General features: G+C 53.6%; 3 protein-coding genes across 3 annotated transcripts; 1 reads left to right on the top strand and 2 right to left on the bottom strand.

Moving 5' to 3' along the window:
• Nucleotides 1-2,386: 2,386 nt before the first annotated feature.
• On the bottom strand, nucleotides 2,387-4,566 carry PG985_009987 (cyclin; the record flags this gene model as incomplete). The annotated part of the gene is made up of 2 exons (XM_066829755.1): nucleotides 2,387-3,844; nucleotides 3,898-4,566. 2 exons carry the CDS (start codon nucleotides 4,564-4,566, stop codon nucleotides 2,387-2,389), a joined length of 2,127 nt encoding a protein of 708 aa, XP_066682145.1.
• Nucleotides 4,567-20,074: 15,508 nt separating this feature from the next.
• On the bottom strand, nucleotides 20,075-23,055 carry PG985_009988 (uncharacterized protein; the record flags this gene model as incomplete). Its single annotated transcript, XM_066829756.1, has 4 exons — nucleotides 20,075-22,132; nucleotides 22,279-22,344; nucleotides 22,403-22,687; nucleotides 22,798-23,055. 4 exons carry the CDS (start codon nucleotides 23,053-23,055, stop codon nucleotides 20,075-20,077), a joined length of 2,667 nt encoding a protein of 888 aa, XP_066682146.1.
• A 2,488-nt stretch (nucleotides 23,056-25,543) lies between these two features.
• PG985_009989 (uncharacterized protein) lies at nucleotides 25,544-25,732 on the top strand (the record flags this gene model as incomplete). Its single annotated transcript, XM_066829757.1, has 1 exon — nucleotides 25,544-25,732. One exon carries the CDS (start codon nucleotides 25,544-25,546, stop codon nucleotides 25,730-25,732), a length of 189 nt encoding a protein of 62 aa, XP_066682147.1.
• Nucleotides 25,733-27,130: the final 1,398 nt, after the last annotated feature.

Here is a 27,130-nt window from a genome sequence, read left to right on the forward strand (position 1 = left end):
CATCTTTCATCGATACGGTACTGCTCGTAGGCTAACCAGGACTCAGAATCAACCACCTGAATTCCATCCAAGCACCATATAAGTAGGAGCCTGACTCCCATGCTCTCACGCACATTGTCTACTTGCCATCCTTCAGGGTGACAACCACCACCATTGTGGGGATGTCGGCTCAGGAAGATCTTGTGAGCCACCCCCCACCCCTATTACTTCTGAAAACTGTGCGTAACGGACGACACTCATGTAATACACCATACACCGTATCGGCTTGCTTCAAGTCACAGGTTGCAACGCTCAGCATACTTCTCAAAGGCGGCTCATCGTCAAAACTTCAAATATCGTCTACTGAGTCATCGATTTCAGCTTGCCTCGTGTTGCAGGGCAGAGAGCAACCATATAGTAGGTATAATGCTGCCTATAAAAGGAGGGAAACAAGAGAAGCTAATTATCGATCGTGGTAACCCTACTGGCGTGTTCCATCTCCGCTGTACTGCAACATCAAACAAGCGAACATATCCATTCTGACGCCGGTATTAATTCCCCGAGCTGCGGACATCCACCACAAGCCATCCCTGTAGCCGGACGTCCGCTGTTGCCACCATGCGTCAGATTTATATTCCGCAGAAGAACTTCTTGACATAGTGGTATCATCGAGGGGAGTAGTATTAACGACATCGTCCCCAAAGAGGTGAAAGCTTTATGTTGGCATGTTCTTGCGGGCCGTGTCCCAACCACTGTTTAACAAATATTATATGCCGTGCTTTTCCTGTCAATAATCAGAACTGAGATATACCTAAACGCAAAGGTCAACTTCACACAACCAAACAACATGAAAGTGAGTAATACGACTAATCACCACTTTCATTTCAAACACTCGAGATTGTATGTTAAGCGGAGTGGCCAAGAAGATACCAATCCTTAGCACTAGCAATGAACATGCTGTACCCGAAATTCATGGCCTAGAAGCCACGGAGTACCGTAGATGAAGAAGAAGAAGCGTTCCTAACTTCCCTACCATTACAGAAAGCCCAGTATGACTTCCCAACTTTTGTCGTCTGGAGTGACCCGTTGGGAAACCTGCTGGGCAAAACAACTCCAGTACAACTCTTCGAAAAACCAATTTTATAAATGGGACTCTTTAATCGAACCCCAGTCGATCCTAGTTTCCCTCATAAGTGCTCAGCAGCCTCAGAAATTACAAGTTACCCTATCTTGATCTTGCCATTCTAGAGTCAAAGAGTTATTTCTCTCGCCACACCCCTTACAAATAAACCTATCCTCAAGTGAGCTAAGGTTGAAAACACTCTTCCCATCGGCGACGAAAGCCCTCTCATACAAGCAAGCTCTCCCGCTGCATACATACACAACGAAGACGAAAGGCAACCTTGGAACATAGTAAGGAAGCCATTTCTTCAAATGAGCGCCAGCTGTCTGCCAGCTGCCAGACTACTACTCAGGACCAAACCCGTAATGTACCAAAGACGGGCGAATCGCGACATTGAGCGTTGGTGCAATATCTTGTGATCGAGTCCAAAGCACTGGCCAACGACGGAACGAGCAGTACCATAGCAGAAAAGACAGCCATGTCGTGAAGATGAACAAGCATTGTACGTAACCCTTACCCATGATACCGAAATAGAACCGGCTAAACAATTAGCCGTGTAAGCTAAAATGCCAAGACCTTCTAGATCCGGGCCGAACTGTCTCGATAAGATAAGATTGCCAAGATCTTCTAAAATCCCGAGGCAGCGGATGACATTACATCATACCGACCTTGGGTACTTGTCGATCGATTAGGAAAAGTAAAGGATAGCGAAATTTTAATAAGTGTTCATCACGACGGGTTTAATGTTGTACGTGCAGTGAAGAAGGTTTTGGTTGTTGTGATTGGCAGAACCAATTTGCTTTGAATTGTTCGTATCGTGGTCCATAGGACGGCTCGTATTGTCATCGCTGACAGGCCATCTCTAACTGTGAGCTATATTCACCCATTCCTCCCTGTGAGATACCACCAGTGTTTGTTGGTCCGCCTCCTGAACCGTAAGGGTATCTCATTGAATCCGTTTCTCCAAATCTTACATCGGCCATTTGCATAATACGCGTGGCAATCCCCTCCCTTAAACCGAAAATGTGTGTATCTCAAATTCCTCGGTAAACTCCTCAGATGTTCGTGATGCATGCTGCAAAATCCCACCGTTGGGATTTACCGAAAAAGAAAAAACGCCTCGTAGATGCCCTCGATGCTGTCGCTGAAAATTGAAGAAAAACAAAAGCAGGATTCCGTGAGAATAACCATTTCATATACCCTCTCTGGAACGCCGGTTGCCATGCACATAACAAGGAAAAAGAAAAAGTCAAAAAGTAACGTAGGCGTCTACACGCGTATCATTCAAGAGTGATACTGGTGGAGCGCATGCGCCGCTGGCATGGGAGTTGGTCGTCCACTGCCGTAGCCGGGCATGAATTCCGGCACGATTCCAGTGCGGACATTGTTGCGACGACCCAGCGGCTGATAGTGCATCTGGGCAGAGCCCAAATGGTACTCGGAAAGGGGAATCGAAGGTGGCGGATAGTTGAGAGTGTTGACAGGCCGCAGAGGCTTGTACGGGCTGTTACGCTGCTGAAGATAGACCGATGGCGAATTGGACATGGGGGTATGGTGTCCGGCATACGATTCGGCCAAAGGCGAGGACCCGTAGACGGTCAAGCCACGTGGGCTGGTTCGCTTCGTGGGAGTTCCATAGTTGGAAGGGGCTGTGTAAGCTGGTGTCTGAGGTCCGCAAGTAGCCATGAGGGGAGGCTGAGGAGCCCAGGTGGTCGCGTTGGGATAGACGGTTGCCATAGCGCGAACACCGGCTCCCAGGGGCGGCAGGGAGACGGGCCCCTGAGAATAGTTGGGCGGCGGCACGTATGCAGCAGGGGCAGTCTGGCTGGTGTCCAATGTGAGGTGTGGCATAGGCAGGCGGGCGGGGTCGACGCCACCACTAGGCAATTGACGCGCGTGCGGAGGCATGGACACGACTGATTGACGGTTTACTCGCTTCGGCGCCGGCTCGACAGATTCTGTCGCTTCCACACTTCGCTTCCGGGTTCCGTTGAAGCTCAAGCTTGGCTTGGCGGCCAAGGGCGACATCGCAGGCGTAGGCTGGAACTGACCGGGCCAGCTCTGGTTCGAGTTGTAAATGGCTGCTGCACTTGGTGAGTAAGCTGGGACCGAGGCGGGCGTGCCTTGCATCGAGGGCATGACGCTGGTAGGCAGAATGCTGGTGGGCGAAGGCAGTGGAGAGGCGAAAGTTCGGTGGGTCGGCGACGGCAGGTTCGGTTGCATGGCTCGTCTTGCGGCGGCCATCTCGGCAGCCCTCTCGGCCAGCTCGGCCTTCTCGCAGTAGTCGTGGAAGCACGCCAGCTTATCCAACCACTCCGCCCACTGCTCCTTGGAAGTCAACAGACCATATCGCATGTTGCTCAGAAACTCGACCTCCATAACGTGGATCTCCTTAACGGCTATACCCGACACCTCAGCCCAGGTCTTGTTCGTGTAGGTGTTATCGTCCAAGAACTTGTTTCCCAGCATAAGCGCCACGGTGAGGAGCCGGTATTCGCTTCCAGGGCTACCATTGACTTTCGGGTTGGTGCTCTTCAGCCTGTACACGAAAAGCAGTGCCAGGAGGATCACGTTCTGGGTGACCTGGGTCGTCGATAGAATGGTGTTGACCCATTTCTTGTAAGCTCGATCAGGCCTCGTGTACGAGGACAAAGGAGGTATCGATGCGTTCGGGTTGTGCTCTTTCATGCCCTCGGCCGCCTGAATGGTCTCCATGTTCTCGAACCAGAAGAAGCATGTCATCTGCAAAAGCATTAGTTGGATACCAGGCAAATATGGGGCAGGTAGTTACTTACCAATGCAGCGAAGTCATCCAGGTTGCCGCCATTTGGGCTGATGCAGCTCGGCATGCGCAGACTGTGCATAACCATGGTGGATTCCCTGCGGGAGACGGTGCCTCCCTCCGAGTGTGCGTGACTTGATCTTGTGGAGGATGGTGTCGACGGTCGTGTGGAATGGCGAGAAGCTCCCGAGTGGCAGGCGGGTACTGATGCCACGGCCGAGGCATGATGAGGTTGCTGTGAGGGTTGCGGAAGATGCGGCACGCTTTGCTGGTGGTGTTGCGGTGCCGTTTGGTAGAGATGTTGAGGCGGTTGCTGTTGTTGTTGCTGCTGTTGCTGCTGGGCCTGGTTCTTCGAGAACTGGTTCAGCGTGGCGTCACAGAGAACCATGCCTGGGCGACTGGCTTGTACCAGGCTGTTGGGTTGTCTTGCCAAAGCAACATGGCTGTCGTACGTCGAAGAAAGCACCGGGTTGTGGTGGTAGGTGGTGCCCATGCCGTCCTCAGCTGGGGGCGTTCGAAGACCGCCCGAATATAGGGCAGCTTCGTCGGCCACGGACGTCTCTTGTACCTTCTTCAAGCTCAAGGGTGGAGGCACGAGCCTTCGTGACTGCGGATATCCCACTGGAGATGGGAGATATGGAGGTACGAATGGACGGGCGATAATCGAGATGGCTGAAGACATGAGGAACAGCTAGAAACCAAAACCCCTGGTAGAGTTCAAATATTCTAGATGTAAAGGATTGGTGGTGCTCAAGGCGAGAACCCGGGAAGAGGATGCTCAAGATTGGCGTGAGTTGTATTGTTCCCCTTTGGTGGTTGTTTCATTCATCAATCGTCAGGTCAAGCTGGCTTGCTTGTATTGGTCAGGTTTGGTGCCGAGAGTGAATGCTGCAAGACTCAATTGTCGTCTGATGGGTGAATCCGAATAAGTCATATATGAGCCATGTCGAGCATGAACAAGCCGGACTGAGGTGTTATTCAACGCCGGCGGGGAGCAGAGGTAGTTAAGTAACTGTGGTAGCAGTGGCAGAAAAGGAAGGAGACTTCAACAGTTTCGACTCTTTTGGTTTCCGCGTTCCTGGTTCCTCCTTTGGTTGGTGGGGGTGTGGTTACGGAGTGGGAGATATATCGAATCGGGAGGGCGGTTCGTTGCTGCAGCGCTTGTCGACGAAAAGGTGCAACGGGAAGAGGATGGTTGTTGGGTTTACAACGGATGATGGCAGAAACAGAAAATGGCTTTGCCTTTCACGAAGAACAAGCACTCATGACAGTGAGGTTCAAATTCCTTGGACTTGCAAGAGTTCCTGAACTGAAGACCGGATGCAATTGGAACTTGGGCGCTCATTGAATAATATACAATCGTTAATAAGTTACGTATGTTCTAGGTATCAGCCGGATTGAGACTGGCGTTGCCCATGTCTGAAGAGATTCGCCAGAGGGATGCCAGAGTGGAGAGGGGGGGTACGAAGAATGGGGAGGGCGTGAACGAAAGTGGGCTTGGGGACGCTTGGCTGCGAGTCATCAGTACTGCCACCGAATTTTGCGTGGATTAGTCCTCGGCCAGGGGTGTAGGGGTATTACTGTACTTGGTATGTCGAGCGGCAGGCATGGGTTGAGGTGGAAGTGGAAGGGCAAGTGGGGAACGGAGGAAGTCACAGTGAGGGGAAGTGAGTCCCAGACTCCCAGGCCTGCTAGGAAGGTTTTTGGTTTTTAGTGCTGCGAGGGTACCGTACTAATACTGTACGCGAGCGAGCGAAAGCAAGCGTGCGTGAGGGAAAGAGAAGGCAGAGCGGCATGGCTCTTTGGAAACCACGCTTGCCTGTGATTGGCAACGTCAAAGCCAGGGGGGGTGAAATTAGGAGGATGGCGGCCCTGATTGGGTGACCTTGGGGGGTGGGAGTGGGTGGGCATGTGGAGGAAGGTGAGATGGGACAGAAAGTACGGTACAATCGGACTGAGTTGAGTTGGGTGCTGGATGGGCGGGGTGTGTCTGTACGGTACTCCTCCGGCTGCTTTCTGAGCTACCGGTACAAGCCAAGCACCACAACACTCAACACACACACACATTGACACACATACAGGAGCAGCAGCAGTGACAGAGGAATGGTTCGAGTGGTTGAGAGAAAGAGGCACAGAAAGGCAGACAGATACATAGTGTGCGTGTGTGTGGTATGAAATGTGCATGTCGAAGGCCTATGTGGTTTCCTGTATTGCATGTGCCGGTCGGGCAAATTCCCCTTGTCGGTACATATGTCCACTTGTACATCCAGCCGGCCAGTCAGCTACGGCAGCGAACAACCTCTCTGTGCGTAATTCATTGGAATTGATTGAACGATTGATTGACCAAATGAGTGCGTCTCTCTCTGGCATGGATGGATATCAAACGTACGGGCTTGTGCGTTGCGTGCGTGTGCGTAATGAATGAGCATGGAGATTCGTCAATGTCCTTTCCATGTCGGATGTACCTGCAACTACAGCACTGTACGTAGGCTGTAGGCTGTAGGCTGCTGTAGGCTTGTAGCACCTAGCCTAGTCGGGGAAGTATGTGTGTGGTCAGGTTGGCAGGTCAGAGGAGCATGTAACCTGTCCAATGTAATCAATACATCTCTCGTACCGCAAATATGACCGACCGACCGGAAGATAGACATGACATGCTAGTTTCGGCTGGATTGACTGACTCTGACTGGCCAGTCCCGACTGGTTGTGTCGTTGGTGGATGGATCACCGCTCGCACTTTGAAATTGGTGTTGCGGAACAGCAAGAATGAGAACAAACCCACTAATCTAGCACAAGCAGGAAGAAGGAAATAATGCCTAATAAAAAAAAGGGACTCGTTCTTTTTTTGTTTCCCTTGGAGAGGGGCCCATGCCTCGCAAGTGTGGTGTAGTTGTAGATACATCCTACCTACGGCTACGGATTGAAATGGTGCTGCATCGTTTGCAGTGCACCAGGAGGCGTACTGAAGTAGGGAGGTACTGACTGTGGTGTAGAGATCCATTGATACATCCAATCAATCCATCCAACGACACACACACAACTGCGCACAATCACAATCAAACCGAGATCCATCCAGCCAACCCAGGCTTTGCTCAAGTATGGATTCCACACACAACGAAAGCAAAGCAAGTCAAAATGCCTGAAGTTAGAACAGACTCTCAATAACATCGAATTATTACTTTGCATCGCATCACCGAGAACCGAGGAGCGTCATACTCCCGTGCTGTGTGTTGTGTGTTACTGCACGTACACCTACTTGTACCTATGCACACACACACATACGCATACACACACACACACACATACACATACGCACGCCTCTCTAGTTCAGTTCACCGATGGTCCAAGACTTGCCAGAGGTCCCTCCCCGTCAATCTTGGAAATATGGATTTTGCAAGTGCCCATCCATCGGCCCCAGCAGATGGGAAGAGAAAAAAAAAGATTCATCGGCGGGGATTTGCGTTGCTTGGTTTGCGCAGCGAAGTGGTTCCTAGCACACTTGCTTTGCGACTCTCGATCATCCAAGGTTTCGACCAATCGTATCTCCGCTTCCCAAAGCCTGACGAGAAAAACGTGGATTCCATGGACTGGGGCCTCCTCCTCTTGTGCTGCTGCTGGGGAGAGGGGAGTGGTGTTTTAGAGCCCCAGCCGGGAACATGTTAGTGCATTCGCCATACCATGCCATTACACCTCGTAGTCGCTTAGGCTGGGCTCCAGGCGGACTCCAGGCTGGGACGACAGGGGGAAGGGTAAAAAAATGCCGATTAAAAAAAAATCATGAACGACTGACCGACCATAAAAAACAAGCCCCCAACTCCATACTTGCTACCTCCCAGGTTGATCATGGAATTGTGAGCGCCGAGCGAGACGAGGATTTCCGTCCGGCATCCTCGTAGCGATTTGTTATTTTCAGCTAGCTTAGGCACATGCAGTGCAGGAAGCGGAGTATTGCTTGTAATAGTGTAGTGCGGTGCGCAGCCCATCAGAGCAAAAGCCAGACACTGCTGACCAGGCAATGCCAGCCTAGCCTGGAGTCTTCCTAGCCTTGATGCATGTTCAAAGGGGGCGGCATGGCACACTGTTTTCAGAACTGTGTGGTTGTTGGATGAGGGAAAAGGGTTCAGGATCAATCATCGAACCGACTAGGGCCAGGTTGGCTGTCAGTCCGCCCGACCTATTAGGCCAACCAGCCAGCCAGCATCGGTGCAGTAAGCAGCAGCTGCAACAGCGAAGATAGTCAAGTGTCGGGCAAGGCTGCTTGCTAAGGTTGTTTGTGTGCGAGATGTGTGTGTGTGGCCCATGAGCCCATCAACCACACGGCCCCATGCCGCCTTTCCCTGCTGCTGGTGCTGCAAGGACCAAGGATAGTGGTGGTATATGCTACCATCGGCGGACATGGCCAGGGCAGTGCGTCGGCCGTTCATCCAGTCCGGTCCAGCCCAGTCAACATGAAGCCTGTTCGGGTTCAATCATCACTGCATACCTACACACCTGTGACCGCCTGAGCAATGCTTGCTGGGGCTTGCAGAGCCGGGGTAAGTAAATTGCCTCTCTGGCTGTGGGACATTGACGAGGCGCCCGCCCGCACAAGGAAAGAAACAGTGGTTGGTTAGTACACATGCCTGCCTACTCACACGCACACTCACACGCGCACATACACACACGTATCATACCTACACACATGCTTCATGATCCAGGCGTATGCCCAACGTAGAGCTTGAAGAAGCCTTTTGGCAAAAATGGGCACAGTACATACAGGCTGCGTTGCCGGTCTACCATGCAATGTTGGACCACCCCCCGACCGACCGAAAGGTGGAAACACGAAACTTTGGATTGGCGAGGTCAAACGCTGCGCGCGCCCAGAGGAGTCCCGTCCTATCCTACACGGCAGTGGCAAAAGAAACCTGATGGTCTACCTATTGAATGTACATGCCGTATTGGGACGTGTGTGTGCGTGTGTGATGGAGGGGAGGGGTAGGTAGGGTAGGTAGGGGGGAAAGCATCACGGCGGCATATCAGCAAAGCAAGTTGAGACCATCAATCAAACCACCGGCCAGCAAGCGAGATGGATCGTGTGTGAGAGAAAACTCGCAATTCCGGGGTTAATTATTGCCTCTAGTTTTCTAGCCTCTGCCTCCGGCCGCCGTTCGTCAAGGATGCGGGTTTGCGTCCAGAGTGGACAGGGAATAATGGTCCCCACGTAATGCGCGATGAAAGGGCAAAAAAAAAAGTGAACGATTGATAGCCTCGAGTTTCATTCACCTCGCCGGTTCCCGCTCGCGCCGATTCATGTAATTGAGGGTACATCTGGCAGTACTCCGTAGTATAGGTATGGGGCGCATTTTTCATTACGACCGGTTTCCATGCCATGGCAATCATCGACCCGAACACGCGACGTGTCGATGACCACGCTGGTGTAAAGTGGTTGCAGGTCAGATGTATCAATGGCACGTCCGGGAGGGCCTCTAGACCAGACCAGACGCGCGCGACACATTGCACACCCCTGATCAATCGTCTCGCCCATCGGGCTGCGAACGAAGAAAGGGATGCGCACTATGTACACACTGTACGTATAGACAGCCGCTGAGAACTGCAGTGGGCAGCAGTCAGTCTGGTATGTGTTTCCAATCCGAGACCCCCGGTCATAAGCCAAAATACCTGCCACCACTTTACTGGCAACATTGAACCCAGGCCACGCCAGCCCATTCTGACGGCGCTTGGTCTAAAATAAAATAAAACACTCATCAACTGGCAATCGTGGATTTCATGGAAGGCTCGGCTCAACAACCCAGGAACTACGTGGTATCCTGACGGAATGGGCGAAACCCCGGCCCTCAATTTAGGTTATGTGGATGTTCAATACCACTTCGGAATCTATACACGAGACGGGCAAAAACACATAAGTAGGAACAACAACAAAAGCGTAGTGCCCAGGCTGCAATTTGTCGGCAAATCAAAATTGTTTGTATTCATTCCTTGCGTATAGTTGCCTAAGACAAATGAGAGGAGAAGGCATATTGAATAGATGCCTGCGCACAGGACATGTAGCTATGAGTTGCCGAGGGCCACAAAAGACCGATATAGTGCACGTATGCGCCAACTTGATACTGTGCTACAGGGCCACTCGCAGCGCGGCTGTAGGCTGGCTGGGTGTGCTGGGTGTGCTGGGTTTGCCAGGCTTGGGCCCATTAGGCCCTTGCCCGACCGGCTGTGCATCGTGCCCAAGACAATCTGGTACATATGAGACAGATAGCGCTTTTCCCTCCTACACGTCCGTCCGTCGTCATGCCTCCTTTTCCCGTATTCAAGGTTCCATGCTGGCTCACTGTCATCAATCGATGGGTTGAAACATGGGGCCCTGTGTGGGCGATGGATTATTGTGTTGTTGTCCTGATTGCAACCTACTACGGACTACCTGGCTCGTTTTTTCGTGGAGGCGGCCACAAACAGCAAAGCGTTAGTGCGTACGAGAGCTCGCTTGGTTCATGTTCATCACTCCGTCTCGTCTGATGATGAGGGGCGCTGCGCTGCGGCACCACCGCCGCCTGCTGCTGCTGCCAATGCCATGACATTAGGCAAGGGGGTGGTGGTAAGGATAGAGGGGGAAGGGGGAAGGAAAAGGGCATTCCGGTCTTACCTTTTCAGTAAACGTGTCTCTGGCGCTGCGTGCACCCGCAAACCGGCCGGAAACAAATTGGGAACGCGGCTGCGCACGAGACACAAGGACGGACGAAGTATGTGTAAGTCGCAGGTTTGCCCTTGTGACCAGCCCAGCGACCAGCGTAGTGTAGCGGATTAGGCAGGCAGGGCAATTAACTGCCAATCCAGGAAGGGCTTTTCTCGCCCCGATTCATATCGGAGTGCCCACCGCTGCTTGCTTAGGTGTTATGCTATGAATTGCTATGAATCTCCGACAATTCCAAGCAAGGCCAATCCATCTCCATATCCATTGATATCCATATCCATAACAGTCCATCCACCGGAGGAGCCCATTAGTACCGGCAGGCATGATGAAATGGATCGAAAAAGGATTCATTGATGAGGGGAAAATAAAGGCTGGCGGATGATGATACGACCGTGACCATCCCATTATTAATAATCTTGTCGGTCAAGGAGAAAGATCTTGTTCTTACATGCCTGCAAGTGGGCGTGACGATGCAAAAAAGAGATCCACGCGTAAGGGACAGAAAAGAGAGTTCGAAGATGCGCGCATTCACGGCATCTCCTTTGCCAGCTCCGCCGCCGCCGCCAGGGTCCATACGCATACAACCTTGGCGTCATCTTTAAGCTGATGAGTCTTCTTAATATCTCCTGATGATAACCGGAGGATGATACTGCCTGCATGCCCATTGGCGTTTTCGCGGCGGCATACAGTATGCGTAAGTACCCTGCTTGGCTGCCCTCCCTTTCGATCAATCAAAGCTGGATCTAAATCGAAATCGAACGTACATACAGTACTGCTCCGAGAAGGCCCAGCCAGTAATAGAACGGGCCAGACGACGACAGGCAGACCGGCGAAAGCGCGCGCCTCACTCCCTACCTACTACTACAGTATTTGATAGCAGCAGCAAGTCAGTCAGGCTGACCCATGGACCATGGAACGGCTAATTCCACTCGCACTCTCAAGCACCACCATCTTTGGCGGGAGATATGCAGATAGCCTGTTGCCTTGTTTGAAAATAAGGGTAAAATAGAGGAAAAGTCTGTTAATGTATTTGGTAGGTGCGCGGCGCCGTCATTGTCCGCTTGCTACTCTGACTGGCCAATCAAACCCATGGCCCAACTAAACCACCGACGTCTCCATTTGGACGGACAGGGTGTTTTTGGTGTATTCGCTGGTTTTGATACCCGGAATCTGGTCTTGGATATCACGAGTGCGAGGTTGGTTGGTCGGCTAGGCCAGGCAAGACACGAGGTGGCTCTTCTCCTTCTAGGTTAGAGTCACCACATCGTACTTGCATACAGGCCTCGTTTCGTCGGTCGTAATCTACTACCACTACGATGACCTACGTCCGTGTACGTATTGACATGATGCCTGCAACATGCGAATCTTTCTCCTCTCGCGCCGATTGAGATACGCATCCAGACCCGCTGGCTAGGCTCTGGGAAAGGCGATCGCTAATCAAAGGAGAAAAAAAAAAAAAAAAAACCTCGGTCATGGTTCCACGACCAATGGTTGACGAATGCTCAAAGTCAGTCATCATTGCATAAGGCATGCGCCCAAGGCAACTACTACATTGTATATTGCATTCCTTTTTCTGCCTCGGTGGGACTCTACCCTCGTGTCTCGATACAATCAATTTTTGGCTCTTGACTCGGAAGGAGAACCCCAAACCTAATAGCTCGGTGCTTATCGAATCCTCGGCCAAGTTGCCCTCGAAGTTCCCGATTTGGTAATGGGGCAGCCAATCACATCGTGCCCTTCTTTGACACTCATGCGTTTCAGCGCCCATACCGGCCAGGAATCCAAAGTGTTTAATGTACAGGGCCTAAGGTGTTCTGATATATTGCCTGCCTACCTTACCGGAGGGGCGCCCGGTAGCTGGCCTCTGATAGGCTCACGAGGCCGACAGGAGCAAGATATATATGCCGTCAATGTACGTATACCTGATAGCAATCGTGATTGCTCTCAAGTAGGACAGCAGTACCGCTCCTGATGCATCTTCACCCTTTTGTTCTACTACTAAGTGCTAGCCGGTTCCCCTGTGTCGTAGCGTGTGTATGATGTACGTATGTTGCCCGTTAGTCGGGATTACCAAATGGCGGGCATTTGTAAGTTTGCATGTTATGGATGTCGGTTGCATTGCCCGCCCATTGTCGGTCAGCCGCTAGCATCGTATGAAATAATTCCAGGTGTGGTGCTCGAGGTGGACGTTTGCAGGGTTGGGGCAGGTTTTCGGAATGTCGTGATGATCATGCCTGCCTTGAGTTACAAGGAGTGGTCGGTGGATTTGATTGAATGGATTCCATTCTTTTCAGCGGCAGCATCATCACCCGCCCAAACAGCAGTTGTCGAGGCCCGTAGGTCGGTACAGCCCCTCTTAGCACAGAAGTACCTGTAGGGGATCCGGTTTTTGACCCCTTGTCACAAACCAGGTGGGAGACAGGGTAGCAGCAGTCACAGCAGCATGGAAATCCTCTCCGCCACCTGCCGCAGCAGCAACTACTACTAACTAACACTGACTACTATTGACGCGCCACAACCCCCCCCCTTCAACATGTTTCCAACTTGCAAGACCTTGGGTTTGTCGCTGGAAATAGCATCTCGTCATGCATGCACGGAGCTGTTGCTGTGGTTGCATGAGCATTACTGAGCTCGACTGAGTAGGGCGCGATCTGCCCAGCAAGAGATTACTTCATCATCCAAGTCCAGGTCCAGGACTAGGTCCATGCCGTTGACTGTCTCGACCTGAGAGCCACGGAAATGCACCCGGCAGTCTAGACTCGTGATAGTGAACTTGTTTCATTCGCTGCTGATTCCCTTGCACCCCTGCACCTTCTGGCACTGTGGCTTGAGTGCGGTCCGGGGTATGGGGGTGTGTCGTTAACAGAGTTTTCCCTACGCTCGCCGGATTGCCTTAAGGTCCTCCAGGGCTCCAGGTACAGTACGTCGCGCGCTACTTCCCACCGTAGTAAGATGGAGGAGAGGTACCGTTGCAGTCAGGCATTCCTTCAATTGATCCAACCAAGCGGCGTAGTAGCCTGTAGCCCGTAGGTCGGTCGGTAGCGTGCGCAGGTCTTATTATTAGGTGTTTGCCCTGTGCTCTGCTAGAAACCACCAGCAATAAGCAACACTTGCTGATGCATCCGCATACTCCCATCACTTGGATTGGTCCGCTGGGGAAAGGGTTAACGAATAGGCGCAGAAGCGTCTTGCCTCTCGATCATCTGATTGGCCCCTTCTGGGCCCGGCTCTCTCGCTCCTCTGAGTGATACAGTCAGTATCATCCGCACCGACCTCTCCCGCGTGCCGATCTAACGGGAAACACTACGAAAGAGAGAGAAAAGCCCCTCTCTGCCTCCCAAGGATTTTGATAGAAGGTGGACGATATCATTCGGATCCTATCCTAGTCACTCACCACCGCTCTAATTTTTCAGCTGCCAATGACTCGTTGCATGAGGGCCTTCCTGCATGAGGGACGCCCGGTGTCAGAACGACAGGTGATATCACCCTCTTTTTTGATTATTTTTGACCCTCGCTCCGGGACGAACGGGGGTCCATCGCCTGGCGTCTCGGCCTGGAGCCAACTTTAGAAGCCCTTGTTTTTCTTGATTCCTGTCGGCTTTAGGCGACGGCAGGCCGACCGTCCCCAACAACGCAACACACATGCACACAAGCTGTGCTGGGGGGGCAGGGGCTAGAGGGGTGGTGAGCGATAGGTACTGTAGCGTCTGCCCGAAATACTGACCTATGATGAACACAGTAAACCATGTACACTGCTGCTACGTCGTTCGAACATTCCGTGGTGTCGTAGTGCAGATTTACAAACAAGAGGGCCCGGCCGATCTTGTCCCCAAATCTACTACGGATGGTTTGGTAATCTTACGCACATATCTCTGAAGCGTGCGTCGAGCGACCAAGTGGGCAATCTTCCCAAACGAGTTGCCCAGGCCGACTACTACTTACAGACCACCTACAGTGCCGACTTTGACAGCAAAGAGCTGATTCAGTCTCTCACCACAGTTTCAAACTCAAAAACGCACCATGATGGGTTACCCATCACGACGCGGTGCGATTAGGAGCAAAGCAAATTGGCAACCTTTTTTTTTTTTTTTTTTCACCTTCCTTCCACCACTGTCTCCATCCGGGACTTGCGTCACCATCACGAGTTCAGACTGTCGCGAATTGATTTACATACAGCAAGCATGCCCGATACACACAAGCATCCATGCAACAATATAGAAATGGGGCTGGTCCATTACACGGCCGGAGCAGGTATGTACTTACACGCATCAGCCATAATATATTGCCGTCAGCAGCACAGCACCCTTGCGCATCCCGAAGCCCGCCACATCAAAGCCGAGTCGCAACCGGCGCCAGTTGACTGGCTTGGACGACTGAAACCTGCAGCAGAATGCTCGGCACATAACACAGACATTGGTGAACTGGTGAGTAGGCCCTGCTGCTCACTTGCTCCTCGCTCGTAGAACCTGGCTGTGCCGATGGTTTCAGCCGTGGACAATTTAGCACCCAGCCCAGCCTCGGACCAACTGCACCGGGGAACTGTTCCCCGTGGGCCGTGGGGGGATGGATAGATAGCTTAGGGGATGACGGCTTCCCAGAGACTCGAGAGTTGCCGCGCGCCCTTCCTTCCTTGGACGATGCCGCGCGTAGCTGTTGGGCAGAAGCGGCATAGGTAGATTGGTGAAGTGTCGCACCTACCGATCGAAACAAAGGAGCCGATATCACACCAGATGGCCAGATCGTCGATGCTACTTCCCAATGACAACAACGACGACAACAAGTGAGAGTCACTCTAGCTGATCGATGGAGAGAAAACCCCGTCGGCATCCTGGCCCCCAATGCCCAACTCCTCTGCCGGGCGGTCGAAATTCTTACCGCGGCGTTAAGGATTCGAGCTATATTCTTAGGGGGGCCTATCAGCCAACGACTAATAAGCGGCGTTGTTCGTCTCAAGGGAACTCTTGGCCACTGGCCCTTCTCTCGTCAGGGTGAAGTTCCATCTGTCATGTCAGCCACACCGTAAGCTCTCGGTACAAACGAGCAGGGAGCAAGGTCAGGGTCGTATGTAAGTAGCAGTAGTCTGGTGTAAATTGGGTATCGGCATCGCAAAGCTGATGACCACCTGCCGCCGGTCGGTGGGGAGGGGCTCCTTTCTCGCCTGAATACCATCCTTACGACATTTGAACGTGCTTGTCCCTTTTGCCCAGACATTGATCGGCCGACTGACTGACTCTATTCACGGGAACAAGGCAACCTCGCCTCCGCTGTCCACCAAGCCAGCAAGTCAGGGAGGTTGTGTTTTTGAATACCTAAAAATGAACACAACCGGGCCGTCACGAAACCTCGACCGACTATTATTAGCAGATCCATCTGCGCACACTGTACCTAAAACAGGTCCGCCAAATCTGTAATCATATATCGCTCTCTGATATTGGGCAACATTGGCAGTAGTGAAGATAGGTAGCAGTATATGTTTTTCGAGATCGCCGCCATCCAATCAGAGGGTAGGCCAGATACTTCCTCGATAGGCTTAGATCGGCTTTTCGCTCTTCTCCCCTGTCGCCTCGTGTCTTTCCCTTTCCCTGCCTTCCTTCGTACTTTACTCTTACACCAAGGTGCACGCTGATCACATCTTTCTCCCCCCTCCCCACCAATGAATGGATGGATTGATTGGGTGGTTTGAGACGATTGTTCCAGGCGGAACGAAGAAGTTCGTTTTCCAGACCTCTCTCTCACTTTCTCCTCACCAGCGGATTGGGAACGGCCCTGCGGGGTTCTCGCGGTACTACCACCGTACCGTCCAACGGCACTGTGGCCTGCAATTTTTCTCCAATTCCCAAACCGAGCCCTGGACTTGAATGACTTGAGTCCCTTGACAACAGCGCCCGCCTGGCCACCCCTGTCTGGTACATACATGCCTCCCCATTCGCCCATTTACACAGTTATACTTGTATGATCCTGGCAGAAGCAGGTAACGCAACGCAGCATCAAACTGACGATACGAACAATATCACGCACACGCACACATACACACTGGAGTAGTGGCGGTATGTACAGTAGTGGTGAATTTCACAATCCCATCGGATGCTGTCGTTTCCACGCCCGCGGTCCCGCCCGACTAATACCCGTCCCGTTCGACACCGCACACGCCCAAACGGTTTCGCAGCATCTTAGGTACATCCTTCCAGTTTGACACGGGGATTGTCGCAATGTACCGCCCTGCAATATACACTCCCTCCCCTTTCCCGTCGGCTGCTGTCTGGGCCAATACTCGGCCTGCCACTACGGACTACCTAGTAAACCTACAGCGATCGGTCGGTCTGCGTAAGAAAATGTCTTATCAGACGCCAGTAGTCGTCCGTCCGTCCCTTCCTTGTGGACACCACTATCCATCATTTTTTCTTCTTCTTCAATCTTTTGCTCCTCCCTACCGGCACTACCTACCCCATTCCCTGACCGGATTGGCAACGAGGAGGTCCAGCCGTACATCCAGATGGAGGTAACAAGAAAAATTGGCCCATCCTCTCAAACAAGCAAACGCGCCGGCGGACGGACAACCCCTCCCTTTTCAGGCCTTTCCATAGCAGATCCCTAACTCCCAGCTTGGTCTACATAACGTGCTCACACAGCTACATGTAACTAAAATGACCACCCCCCGCCCTGCATCCATCCATTTGAAATAGCGCGCGCCGCCCCCTTCGAGGGAGCGGCGAAACTACGCACCCGCGGCTTACACGAGGCAGAGAGGGAGGGAAAAAGAGGCAGATGTGACGGAATCGTCGTCCGCATGATCCGGGTTCGCCCATATGATGCAACCAAGAGAGAAGACAGGCCAGCGATTCGATGATATGCTAACCGAGCTGAGAGATGCTTATTCGCAGGTGTTAGCGAGTACTTCTTTCTTTCCATCCATATCCATTCGTTCTTCTGGCCAAGTGAGTGAGCGTGCAACGGAGGAGAACAGTTTGTTTGTGCCACACCACCAACCGAACTTTCTGCCTGCCAGCCAGCAGCCCCTGAGTTGCTTCATGTGCTGAGCCTTCTTTCCACACAGCGCGTCAGCCACCTCGCTCGCTTCTTTCAGCGTGCGTAAGAGGGAAAACGGAAATGCCCCATCTCTGTTGGCGATCTACTGCTCCTTGGCGATTGATGATGGGCTTGCTGCGCAATGGGGAGAGGGGCTCCGCAAAAAGAAGCTACGAATAGATCTTCCGTCGCCATCTACCGTACCTTGGCTGCGCATCATTACGCACAGCACCAGCACAGCCCAGCCAACTCCTTACGCTATCATTGTCTCCTACCAGACGACGGCGCCGATCGACGACCGGACGACGTAAGGCCGCCCGCTCTTCCTGACTCGATGAACCAACCCACCCGGCGAAAGGAATCTCGAAATCGGGCTGCGGTGGCCAACTTGATCTGGAATCTAGGTATGTATACACAGTAATTTCCAAGGTACGGAGCGGTATGTACTGTAACCTGCGGGCATCGCAAGCGGGCGCGCACGCATATTGCGAGGGACCGAAAGCGAACAAGTCGTCGGCATCCATCATTGCCGCTTTCGTCGTATCTCAGAAGAGAGCCTGACTGCCGTTCTTTCCCCTGAATAGGAGGGGAACGACGGGTATGTGGAACATTGTGAACGGTATTCGTTTTTATGTCTCTGCCCTTTCCGTTTGAACTAGCTAGTGGCATGGAAGCGTGAGTGAGAGTGAGCATTGCTCGGGTGATTTGAGATGAATGATGATTTCGCAAGTCTCACGTTTCGTTTTCTTTTTTCTCTCTTTTGCCTAGCCAACCGAGCCTTTCTCACCCGCCACAGGTCTCACCATTTCACCAAGGCGGCCAACTGAGATGTTCGCGGCTAGGCCGCTGTTGCTGCTGCTGCTGCTGCTGCTATGTGTACAAGCAATCCTGTGACGTTGGCACGGTATTTGAGATTAGTAGTCGTCAGACAAACAGTCAGTCAGTCACAAGAAGACGAGTGAAGTGCACGCTCGTTCGTGCACATCCTGAAGAAGCTGGATATATGTTGCGGAAGAGTCTCCGTCCGTTCCCCGTCACACGCACGCTTAGACCGGCGTCAGCGACAGCAATTTGTCAAATGGTATCACCGGCAACGACTGATAATAGCCTGTTGCACTGGAAACAAGATGCCGGCTGGGTGAGGTTCTAGAATCGGGTTCTTTTGTCTCATTGTCTCGTTCGGTACCAACTAAATGTGTGACTGGAATGAAATCGTTCGTTGCCTACCCGTACGTTGCCCCCCAAACGTTTGTTCATGTTTGATTGATACCAATCCTGCAATAGCCCGCCAACCACCATAGGCAACCTTCTGGCACCCATAAGCAACAACTACATCTGGTCAGTGACGAGATCTGGTTCACAATGTCACATAAGCCCAGCAGTACCCTACTAGTATTCTGATAAAAGGATTTCAGTCATCAACTAAAGAAAGCATCTTGGCGCAGGGGAAGCGCGCCGGGCTCATAACCCGGAGGTCCTTGGATCGAAACCAAGAGATGCTAAGTTGATTTTTTGCACCCCTCGCATTTCTTCACATTTGCACACCCAACTTTCCATCATCGAGCGTATTTGATTATTGTCTTTTTTTTTTTTTTTTCTTTTTCCTACTACATGCAGGATATCAGTCCTCACTTAATTCCACTTGTCCTGTTTCTCCTGCTGTGCTTTCGTCTTGTGCAACATTATCTCACCTCGTATTTGAGGTTTGTTGCATGTTTGGACCCATCGACCTTGAATTGCTAATTATCGACAATGTCGCATTGGCGAGGGACGCACTTCTTCGGCGTCCGTGCCATGTGGAATTGCATACAATGCTAGTGGAAACCGAACCTTGGTTCGGTGGTGTGTTGTTGAAGCAAGCAAGCAATCAAGCCGGACCGGATGGATTACGCGCGCTTGCGTCGCATACCTGCAATATGTGCCACATCGTCGTCGTCACGCGCCAGATGCAATCTCACGATGATGCCAAAGGAAGGTGGGAGGAAGCATGACTCGTTCACCGTCAGAGCTTCCTTCTTCTCTACCCCCCTTATGGGTTGCGCGTACAAGACGAACCAAAAAGGCCTGGGCCTTGGCTTCCTGGGTTGTTTTTGCAGGCAAAGGCTTGATTCGAGGTTAGCATGTGACTTTACTAAGTAACTGCTGAAAGACTTACGTACTCGATGCCGCCTACGGCACGAAGGTAGGTTATGTATGCACTTGGCCTGCAGGCTACTGTGAAAGTAAGAGAGCTTCAGTACCGCTGCCTCTTGGTGCAGCAATGGGACGATATGCGCGGCATTATGTGGCGTATCGCGGGGGTCATTACATGCTATTAGAGATCACGTCCGTAAGCTGAACTGTACACTCTTTGACCCAACAGCAGCATTAGCGACAAGAGCAACACCCAGACGACTTGCTACGTGAGTGCCATCATGTGGGCAATGAACAGTAAGTCCACAGAAACATATGACCACCCCATTGGCCTCTCTGTCCGGGCTCTTCAACCAGTCCACTTGATCTTGAGCGGCGGCGACGTCGCCTCCTGCCACTCCGACCGATCCCCGCCCGACATGAACGCCGCCTGCGACCTGGCCACGGCGACGTACTCGCCGTCCGGCACCTTGGAGCCGTTCTTGAAGTCGACGAGCCACCCCCAGCCGCCCCCGTTGTTGTAGGCCATCTGCCCAAAGTACATGGGCAGGTCGTCGACCCAGTCGCCCGTCGCCGCGTCCCGGAGCTCCGTCACCACCTGCCGCGGCGCGAGCGCCACCTTGAAGACCAGGTTGGGGAATTGGGTAGTGTCGCCGCCCCGTCGGGACAGCTCGACAGCGCCCCCGGGGGCGATGGGGCTGCCGTCCTGTCGCTCCCAGGCCAGGGTGTGCATCGTCGGGGTCGCGTCGATGCTGCCAGCGAGGCCTATGTAGGGGATGCGGTAGTCGAAGCCGTCCGACCCGTTCAGGGACAGCCATCCGGAGAAGACGGGCAGGCGCGTCTTGTTGACGCCGTGAGGGTCCGAGGCTGTGACTTCGATCGTGGCCGAGCCCCCGCCGCCGGGGACAGTGACGCGCGCGCCCGTCTTGGGGAACGAGAGGGCGGCGGCGTCGGAGGTGTACAGGCCGTTGTTGGTGAGGTCGTTGTAGTTGCCCAGCCACCACGTGTCGGGCACAAAGGGGTGCACGGTCCCCGCGGGGATGTTGCCCAGCTCGTAGGTGATGGCGTCGGACGTCGGGTTGCGGATGGTGAAGGAGGCCGTCTGCCGGTTGTCCGTGTCGTTGAACAGGATCTTGTGCACGTCGATCTCGCACGGTGCCCGGATCGCGTTCATGGCCTGCACGAGCCCCGCGCCCTGCTGCGCGATGGACGCCCGCTCCAGCCCCGGCTGGTCCCAAATATCCGCAGGCGCGGCGCGAATGAGCGGCGAGGCCGTCGTGCTCAGCAGGCTTCGCAGGATTTTCCAGTCCTTGGTGCCCCGTGCCTCGGCCACCAGCGCTGCGACGGCCGCCGCAAAGGGTGTGGAGAGCGAGGTGCCGCCCGTGACGACCCAGCCGCCGCCCGATCGGGTCGTCAGCAGGCTGTCCCCGGGCGCCGACACCGACGTGGGCGCGAACCCGTCATAGGTTGGGCCCCAGGCGCTGAAGCTGCTCATTCGCCCCCCGCGCTCCTGGGGCCCGTTGACGAGCACGCGCGTCTTGTCCGGCAGCGCCGTCATGTTGACCGTGACCTCGGCCCCCGAGTTGAGCAGCTCCAGCCACGCGTCGCCTTGCTTTTGGTTGGTCATGGCGATGGCGCGGAGGGAGGGGGTGTCGACTCGGACGATCTCGATGCGCTGGGTCAAGTCGCCGTCCACCATGAGGACGTAGACGGCGCCCTTGTCGCCGGCGCGGGCGGCCATGTCGATGTCGGAACAGTAGCGGCCGTCGCGGGGTCGCGGGAGCAGGACAATGTACTTGCTCAGGTCGGGCACGTCGGCGGGGAATAGGTTCGCACAATGCTCGCCCAGGTCGTCCTTGTTCAGTTTGGACCAGAGCGGCATCACCACGCCCTTCCATCCGGTCGCCCCGGAGCCCGGCTCGCCGTCGCGCCAGACGAATTCGCCGCCCGAGCTGCTGCCCTGGTCGGTGGTGTAGGTCGACACGCTGCCCAGGGTGTAGGACTGGGTGTTGTCGACGGCGCCGACGCCCAGCACCTCGGCGGCCTCGGCGGGGCGACTGGTCTTGAAGATGCCGCCCCCGCCGTGGTTGCCGGCCGAGACGGCGATCAGGAGCCCCCGCCGGCTCGCGCGGTCGAAGGCGAGGTCGAGCGCCTCGTTGGACCAGCCGTCGACGGAGCCCATGCTGTAGACGACGGCGGTGACGCCGTCCCGGAGGCCCTGGTCCAGCGCCTGCAGGAGCTTCTCGTCGTTGCCGCCGTGCCGGCAGCCCGAGATGGCGTAGCTGCCGAGCTGGACGCCCGGGGCCACGCCGCGGATGCCCGACACGGCCTCCTGGGCGGCGATGACGCCCGCCAGCGCGGTGGCGTGGGACTTGCATTCGGGGTCCGGGTCGTCCTTGTCGTCGGGCTCGAGCCAGGAGCGGCTGAAGGTGACGAGGCAGCCTTAGCCTAGGGCAGCCGCCGAGGGCGGGGTGGGTGTAGTCGATCTGTGTGCCATGAAAGGCGTGGTTAGCTCAATTGGGGTCTGCAAGCCCTGACAAGAACAGGACTCACCCATGCGTCAATAATGGCGATTTTCTGGCCTTTGCCGGTCCAGCCCGTCTCGTAGGCCTCGTTGACCTGGGTCATCAGGTGCGTGCTCTGGGTGCTGTCATCCTCCAGGTGCTGTCGCTTGAACAGTCCCCCCGGCGCCACATCGCGGGAGAGGAGGAAGGCCCTCGGATCGTCGACGGGGAGAAAACTCGCGAGGGGTCTCGGGCCGGGGGTGCTCGCGCATGGGCGACACGGCCACGACTTCCTCGAGCGCGGCGATCTTGGTGGGCGTGTCCACCGCGTCGTTGGCGTCGTCGACGTCCTGGTTGATCTGGATCGAGACGCCGTTGAAGGCTTCGCCGGTCAGGTCGATGCGGAGGGTGGCTTGGATGCCGAGTTTGGTTGACAGTTTGGTCAGGAAACCGTCGTCCTGGGGTAGGGATCTTGTCAGTGAGAACATAGTAGGACGAAGAAGGTTGGCCCGTTCTCTCAGAACTTGCTTCTTGTCTCCCAGGGGTAGGTGGGGTGGGTTTGGCTTACGTAGCGGTAGCTGTCCTTGAAGGCGATGAGGTATGCACCGTCCACGGCAACGGGTTCTGACTGAGTCCCAAGCAGGGGAATGGGTGTAGGAGTAGCGGCACCAGTCGCGGTACCTGTAGCAGCAGTACCAGTAGCGGTGACGACCGAGACGGTGCCGCGATGTTCATCGTCCACACGAAGCGTGCCACTGGCCTGGATGGAGGGGTTGATGAGTGATAGGAAGGGCAAAGCTGCCCAGAGTAGCGAGTGTACAGCCATGATTGGCAAACGAACGAGTGTTGGGTTGGCTTCAGACTACGAGCCGTGGGGAGGAATGGGTATTGGGATGGAAGATAGCCCGTTGGACGAGAGCCTTGGGAGAGGACCATCCTGACATTGACGTGACATGAATTGCATCGGCGACTTATATAGGTATGTCCTGAATTGTATCGGCTCATGAGATGAGTGCGTCCAACTGTAGTTGGCTGTGAGTTGATGTTAGTCAATTTCGGCATACGTCGAATCACCAGTAACCAACTCAAAGTAGCCTTGGCATAAGACCCGGCATGCTGGCTGCTAACAGTATGGACATGCAGCAAAGAGACATGTCGTATTGCACCACCTCGCCTTACTGTCGCATTTTGCCGAGCAAGGCATCATAAAATATCAGAATCCTCCAATGTGACTTTTCTCAACTCCTTTTTCTATGTTGTAGGTGAGATGTCGGGGACAGGAACCGAGTATGGTATTTCGGTTCACTGGTCTCATTTCGTTATTGGGCCAATACTACCCTCGAGCAAACCCTTGCATCGATAATCTCATATCACTCATGGGGGAATGCAGTTGGATCCTACAGGGGACTTGGCGTTCAACGATAGAGGTTCTCTTTTCAGCCGCGGAGGAACTCGTTAGTTCAGGGGACGAAATGCTTGTTGGATCGTGAATCAACTGCATATCGAAGCCAGGGAAAGTCTATAATATGTGAAATCAGGGGATGCAACATACCATCTGCTCCGAACCCCTTTTCCAGGGCAGGGCTGACAGTCGGAGCCGAAGCATCATCCCCCCTAAATGCATAGTCTTGGCGACGTACTTAATAGGAGAAGTGAGCATCGGCCCAAGGGGCTCGGATAGAATGGTCGATATTTGGACATCTATGGCCGTCAAATGCGAACATATGCCCTGGCAGCCAAACCATCCTTCTGCTTTTGCATTAGTCTGGCTCGAAAAGCCGGACTACTAAGACATGCTGACCTGATTAATTGTTCATTCATATTTTGGTGGCCCCTTACTATCTGCTATTGGTTCGTTGGAAAGACGTCCAGGTAGTCAGGATTCAAGATGAACGTACACGTGAGATTCCACTTCAGCTGTATCGATTTTGACCAGCCAGTCCCCTCCGTATCCGGTGTATTGAGGTCTGCATTTTGAACTGCGTATCGTGTATATCGCAGGTTCGTCTGTCCAGGGGCGGAATAAAAAAAGGCTTCACATATAAAGGGGGTTCTGCTATAAGTACGTAGGTACTCTCATTCTCTTTTTGCAGGACCTTGATGCTAAATACAACGTTCAGCGGCAAGTATACTCGAATCTTGCTCTTCTTGTGGCTTTTGGTATCATCACCATGTTGATGATGAAGCTATGTTAACAAGTGACGTTCCGATTAACATGTTCTAGGCCTTTTGATCCACGTGGCATCAGGTTTGATGCACTGCAGATCCAGGCATGCCTCCTTTTCACCAACTTTCATGAAGGTTCGGTACTATCCGGCCTTCAGCTGAATCGTGGAGCTGAGTTTTGAGACGTGAGGCCTCTTTGCTCTTTTCTTTCTGAGGCTATCCGAACCGATCTCTCTCGAACAAGTTTTACGCTCACGCAACCTGTTTGAACACGTTTGGTTTGATGCCTAGACATGATGACTGCCTTGAGACGAAATGCGCTCTCGCCGATCGCACAAGGCGACACAACGATGTGCCCGACGGTTGTCAGATGGCAGGATTGGCATCTCGACGCGGCGTTTGATGTGTGCTGATGTTTTTCACTTCGGGCCTCGACGAGATCTAGACCGGCCGTCCCCTGTTAGGCTGGGAAAGAAGAGACGAAACGCCACCAGGCTCGGGTTTCACCTGGTTACATCTGCGTTGCAGACTAGCTCGCTGTAAACTGCCGTATTTTCTTAAAGATGCGCAGGATACATAGTCTTTAACGGTGCTGCAGTATTAGGAAAACCAGCGTCTATAGGATATTGGCCCCCCTTTCTCGTTCGAAGACCCCTCGGGCCTTCTTGCGTAACATTCTGGCCGGGTAAGGGATCTCGTGGTTTTGTTTTCCCTGGTGCAAGCAAGCAGTCATCGATGTGGTTCAAGGTTTTGGCTAATTATGTTTGGAATTGTGTATATGGTTTTGTTGCTTTGTTTTGCTTTCCAAGCCCCGTGAGCGTGAGTAATCCAGCCCGGGAAACTCCACGCCAGTCTCTCGAGCATTTCGCCTCTTCATAAACAGCCGAACTCGCTCGAAGGAATAAGTAATACATCTCCAAGCCACGCGCCAATCCAGCCAATCCAGCCCTGGTTAGATAGACCCAGGAAACCCAGCCTGGAGGGACCTAAGCCAGATTGGTCTGGTGCCGTTCCACTAGAGAAGGAGGAGAAGATGCAATCAGTAGACGGGCGTACCTGCTTCCGCACTTAAGCGCTCATGATATTGGCCCTGCAATGTTCAACATTGCATATTCTATGAGGACCCTGATGAAGGCTTTCTCCCAAGCATGGGCCGGAAGATATTCCTCGAGCTCGTGCGGGATAGGGGAGGTGAGGCGCTGGACCTCTCCGAAGATGCCGAAGATGCCGATGACTTGGTCCTCTTGAGGCGCCTTAGAGGACCTTCAAAGAGGTCTCCTAAGTACTGCGGCTGTGAGGGCCCTGGGGTGGCGACCATACGCAGCATCTTTGCGTGATGCCGTTTTCCGATGGGGTTCCTGTTGGAGGCCTGCCTGGCTTCGTCGTGTCTGGAACGGGTGATCGACTTCGTAGACACTCCTATAGTTCCCTGGTCAATTGGGTGGTTCCATTCGGCTGGGGACGACGAAGAGGAAATATCAAGCATGCTCACCTTGTCCTCAATTACTATAGCTGCGTAACACAGTCGATCAAACCGTCAATCAAAGAAGATTAGAATATATTGTTATACGATGCGGTGTTCCAAGTAACCTGCTTGGAGTTGAGAGCTTGCTACAGTCACTATTCTGCGGACAATGCCGTCGGGACGACCGTTTATATACACCTCTTTTTTCGACTCGTCTTTTCGTCCTATGCAAGCAGCCTACATGGTTTTGCTCCTGGCAGATATACTCATCTTGATCGATCTTGCTGGACTTGGCTGTATCACTTGGCCTGGATCCCGTGATGACAGGTAGGGAGAGCCAAGCTGGACTTCAGATCAGGCCACTTCCACTGACAGAGAGGCTGGCGCTGCCACACCAATGCGCCAGCCATGTAGGGTTGGTCTCTCTACAGTAAAACGGCGGCGGCCATCAGGTGAACAAGCCACAGCCACGGGACGCAACAATAGGGAAGGAAAGACAGGAGATTTCGAGTGCCGGATGCCGTGCCGTATTTGAATATGCCATGCAATTACACATACCGCGGGCGCCTATCATTGGCTCGCCAGCGTGGCAAAGAACCGCAAAGGGCGGCGCTAGGCCGTGAACCTGCCACGAACAGGCGCCCTCAAAAGCTTCTCAGCTCGCCAAGGCGCGACGCATGCGGTCGCAGGGCTGCCAAGGGGGGAAACGTCGAGAACTCTAATCCCGTTAAGTCTATTGTTTGCGACGGTAGCGCGTGGATTTGATCGTCCGGAGTCGCGCCAAGCCGCGGCCGGGGTCGGGGGTTTTGAGCTCTTCCCAGGCCTTCGAGAAGCTTTGGCTCTTTTAAGCTTTCCCAGACGTCCTGCCCTTTTTCTGGGTGTCATCGCTGTGTCACACCACACCACCCACACAAACACACACACTCGACGAAACCGTTAGAGATCATCGCGGAAATATTTGTCTGAAGAAACACCAGAGCCTCATACGTAATGGTCCGATCCCCACCTTGAGTCGACGGGACGGGTGGCCCATGGGCGACAGCGACTCAGTCCTACTGGGCCCGCCAATGGTCAATCCCCCCCCCCCATGGGCGTCGCAAGCTCCCCCCAGCTCTCCCCAGCTCAGCTGCAAAACATGGGATGGTTGTGTAGTTTACCGCAGCGACAAAACCTTATATGACACAGGACACAGCCGTTTGTCGTTATGCACCACATCCAGCGCTGGCCCGAGGCATCGCCAACCGGTAGCCCCCTCGACCACCAAGAAAAG

This window comes from Apiospora marii (genome assembly GCF_038362585.1).
Source record: "Apiospora marii strain CBS 49790 chromosome Unknown utg000006l_segment0_segment0, whole genome shotgun sequence".
Taxonomy (NCBI): Eukaryota; Fungi; Ascomycota; class Sordariomycetes; order Amphisphaeriales; family Apiosporaceae; genus Apiospora; species Apiospora marii.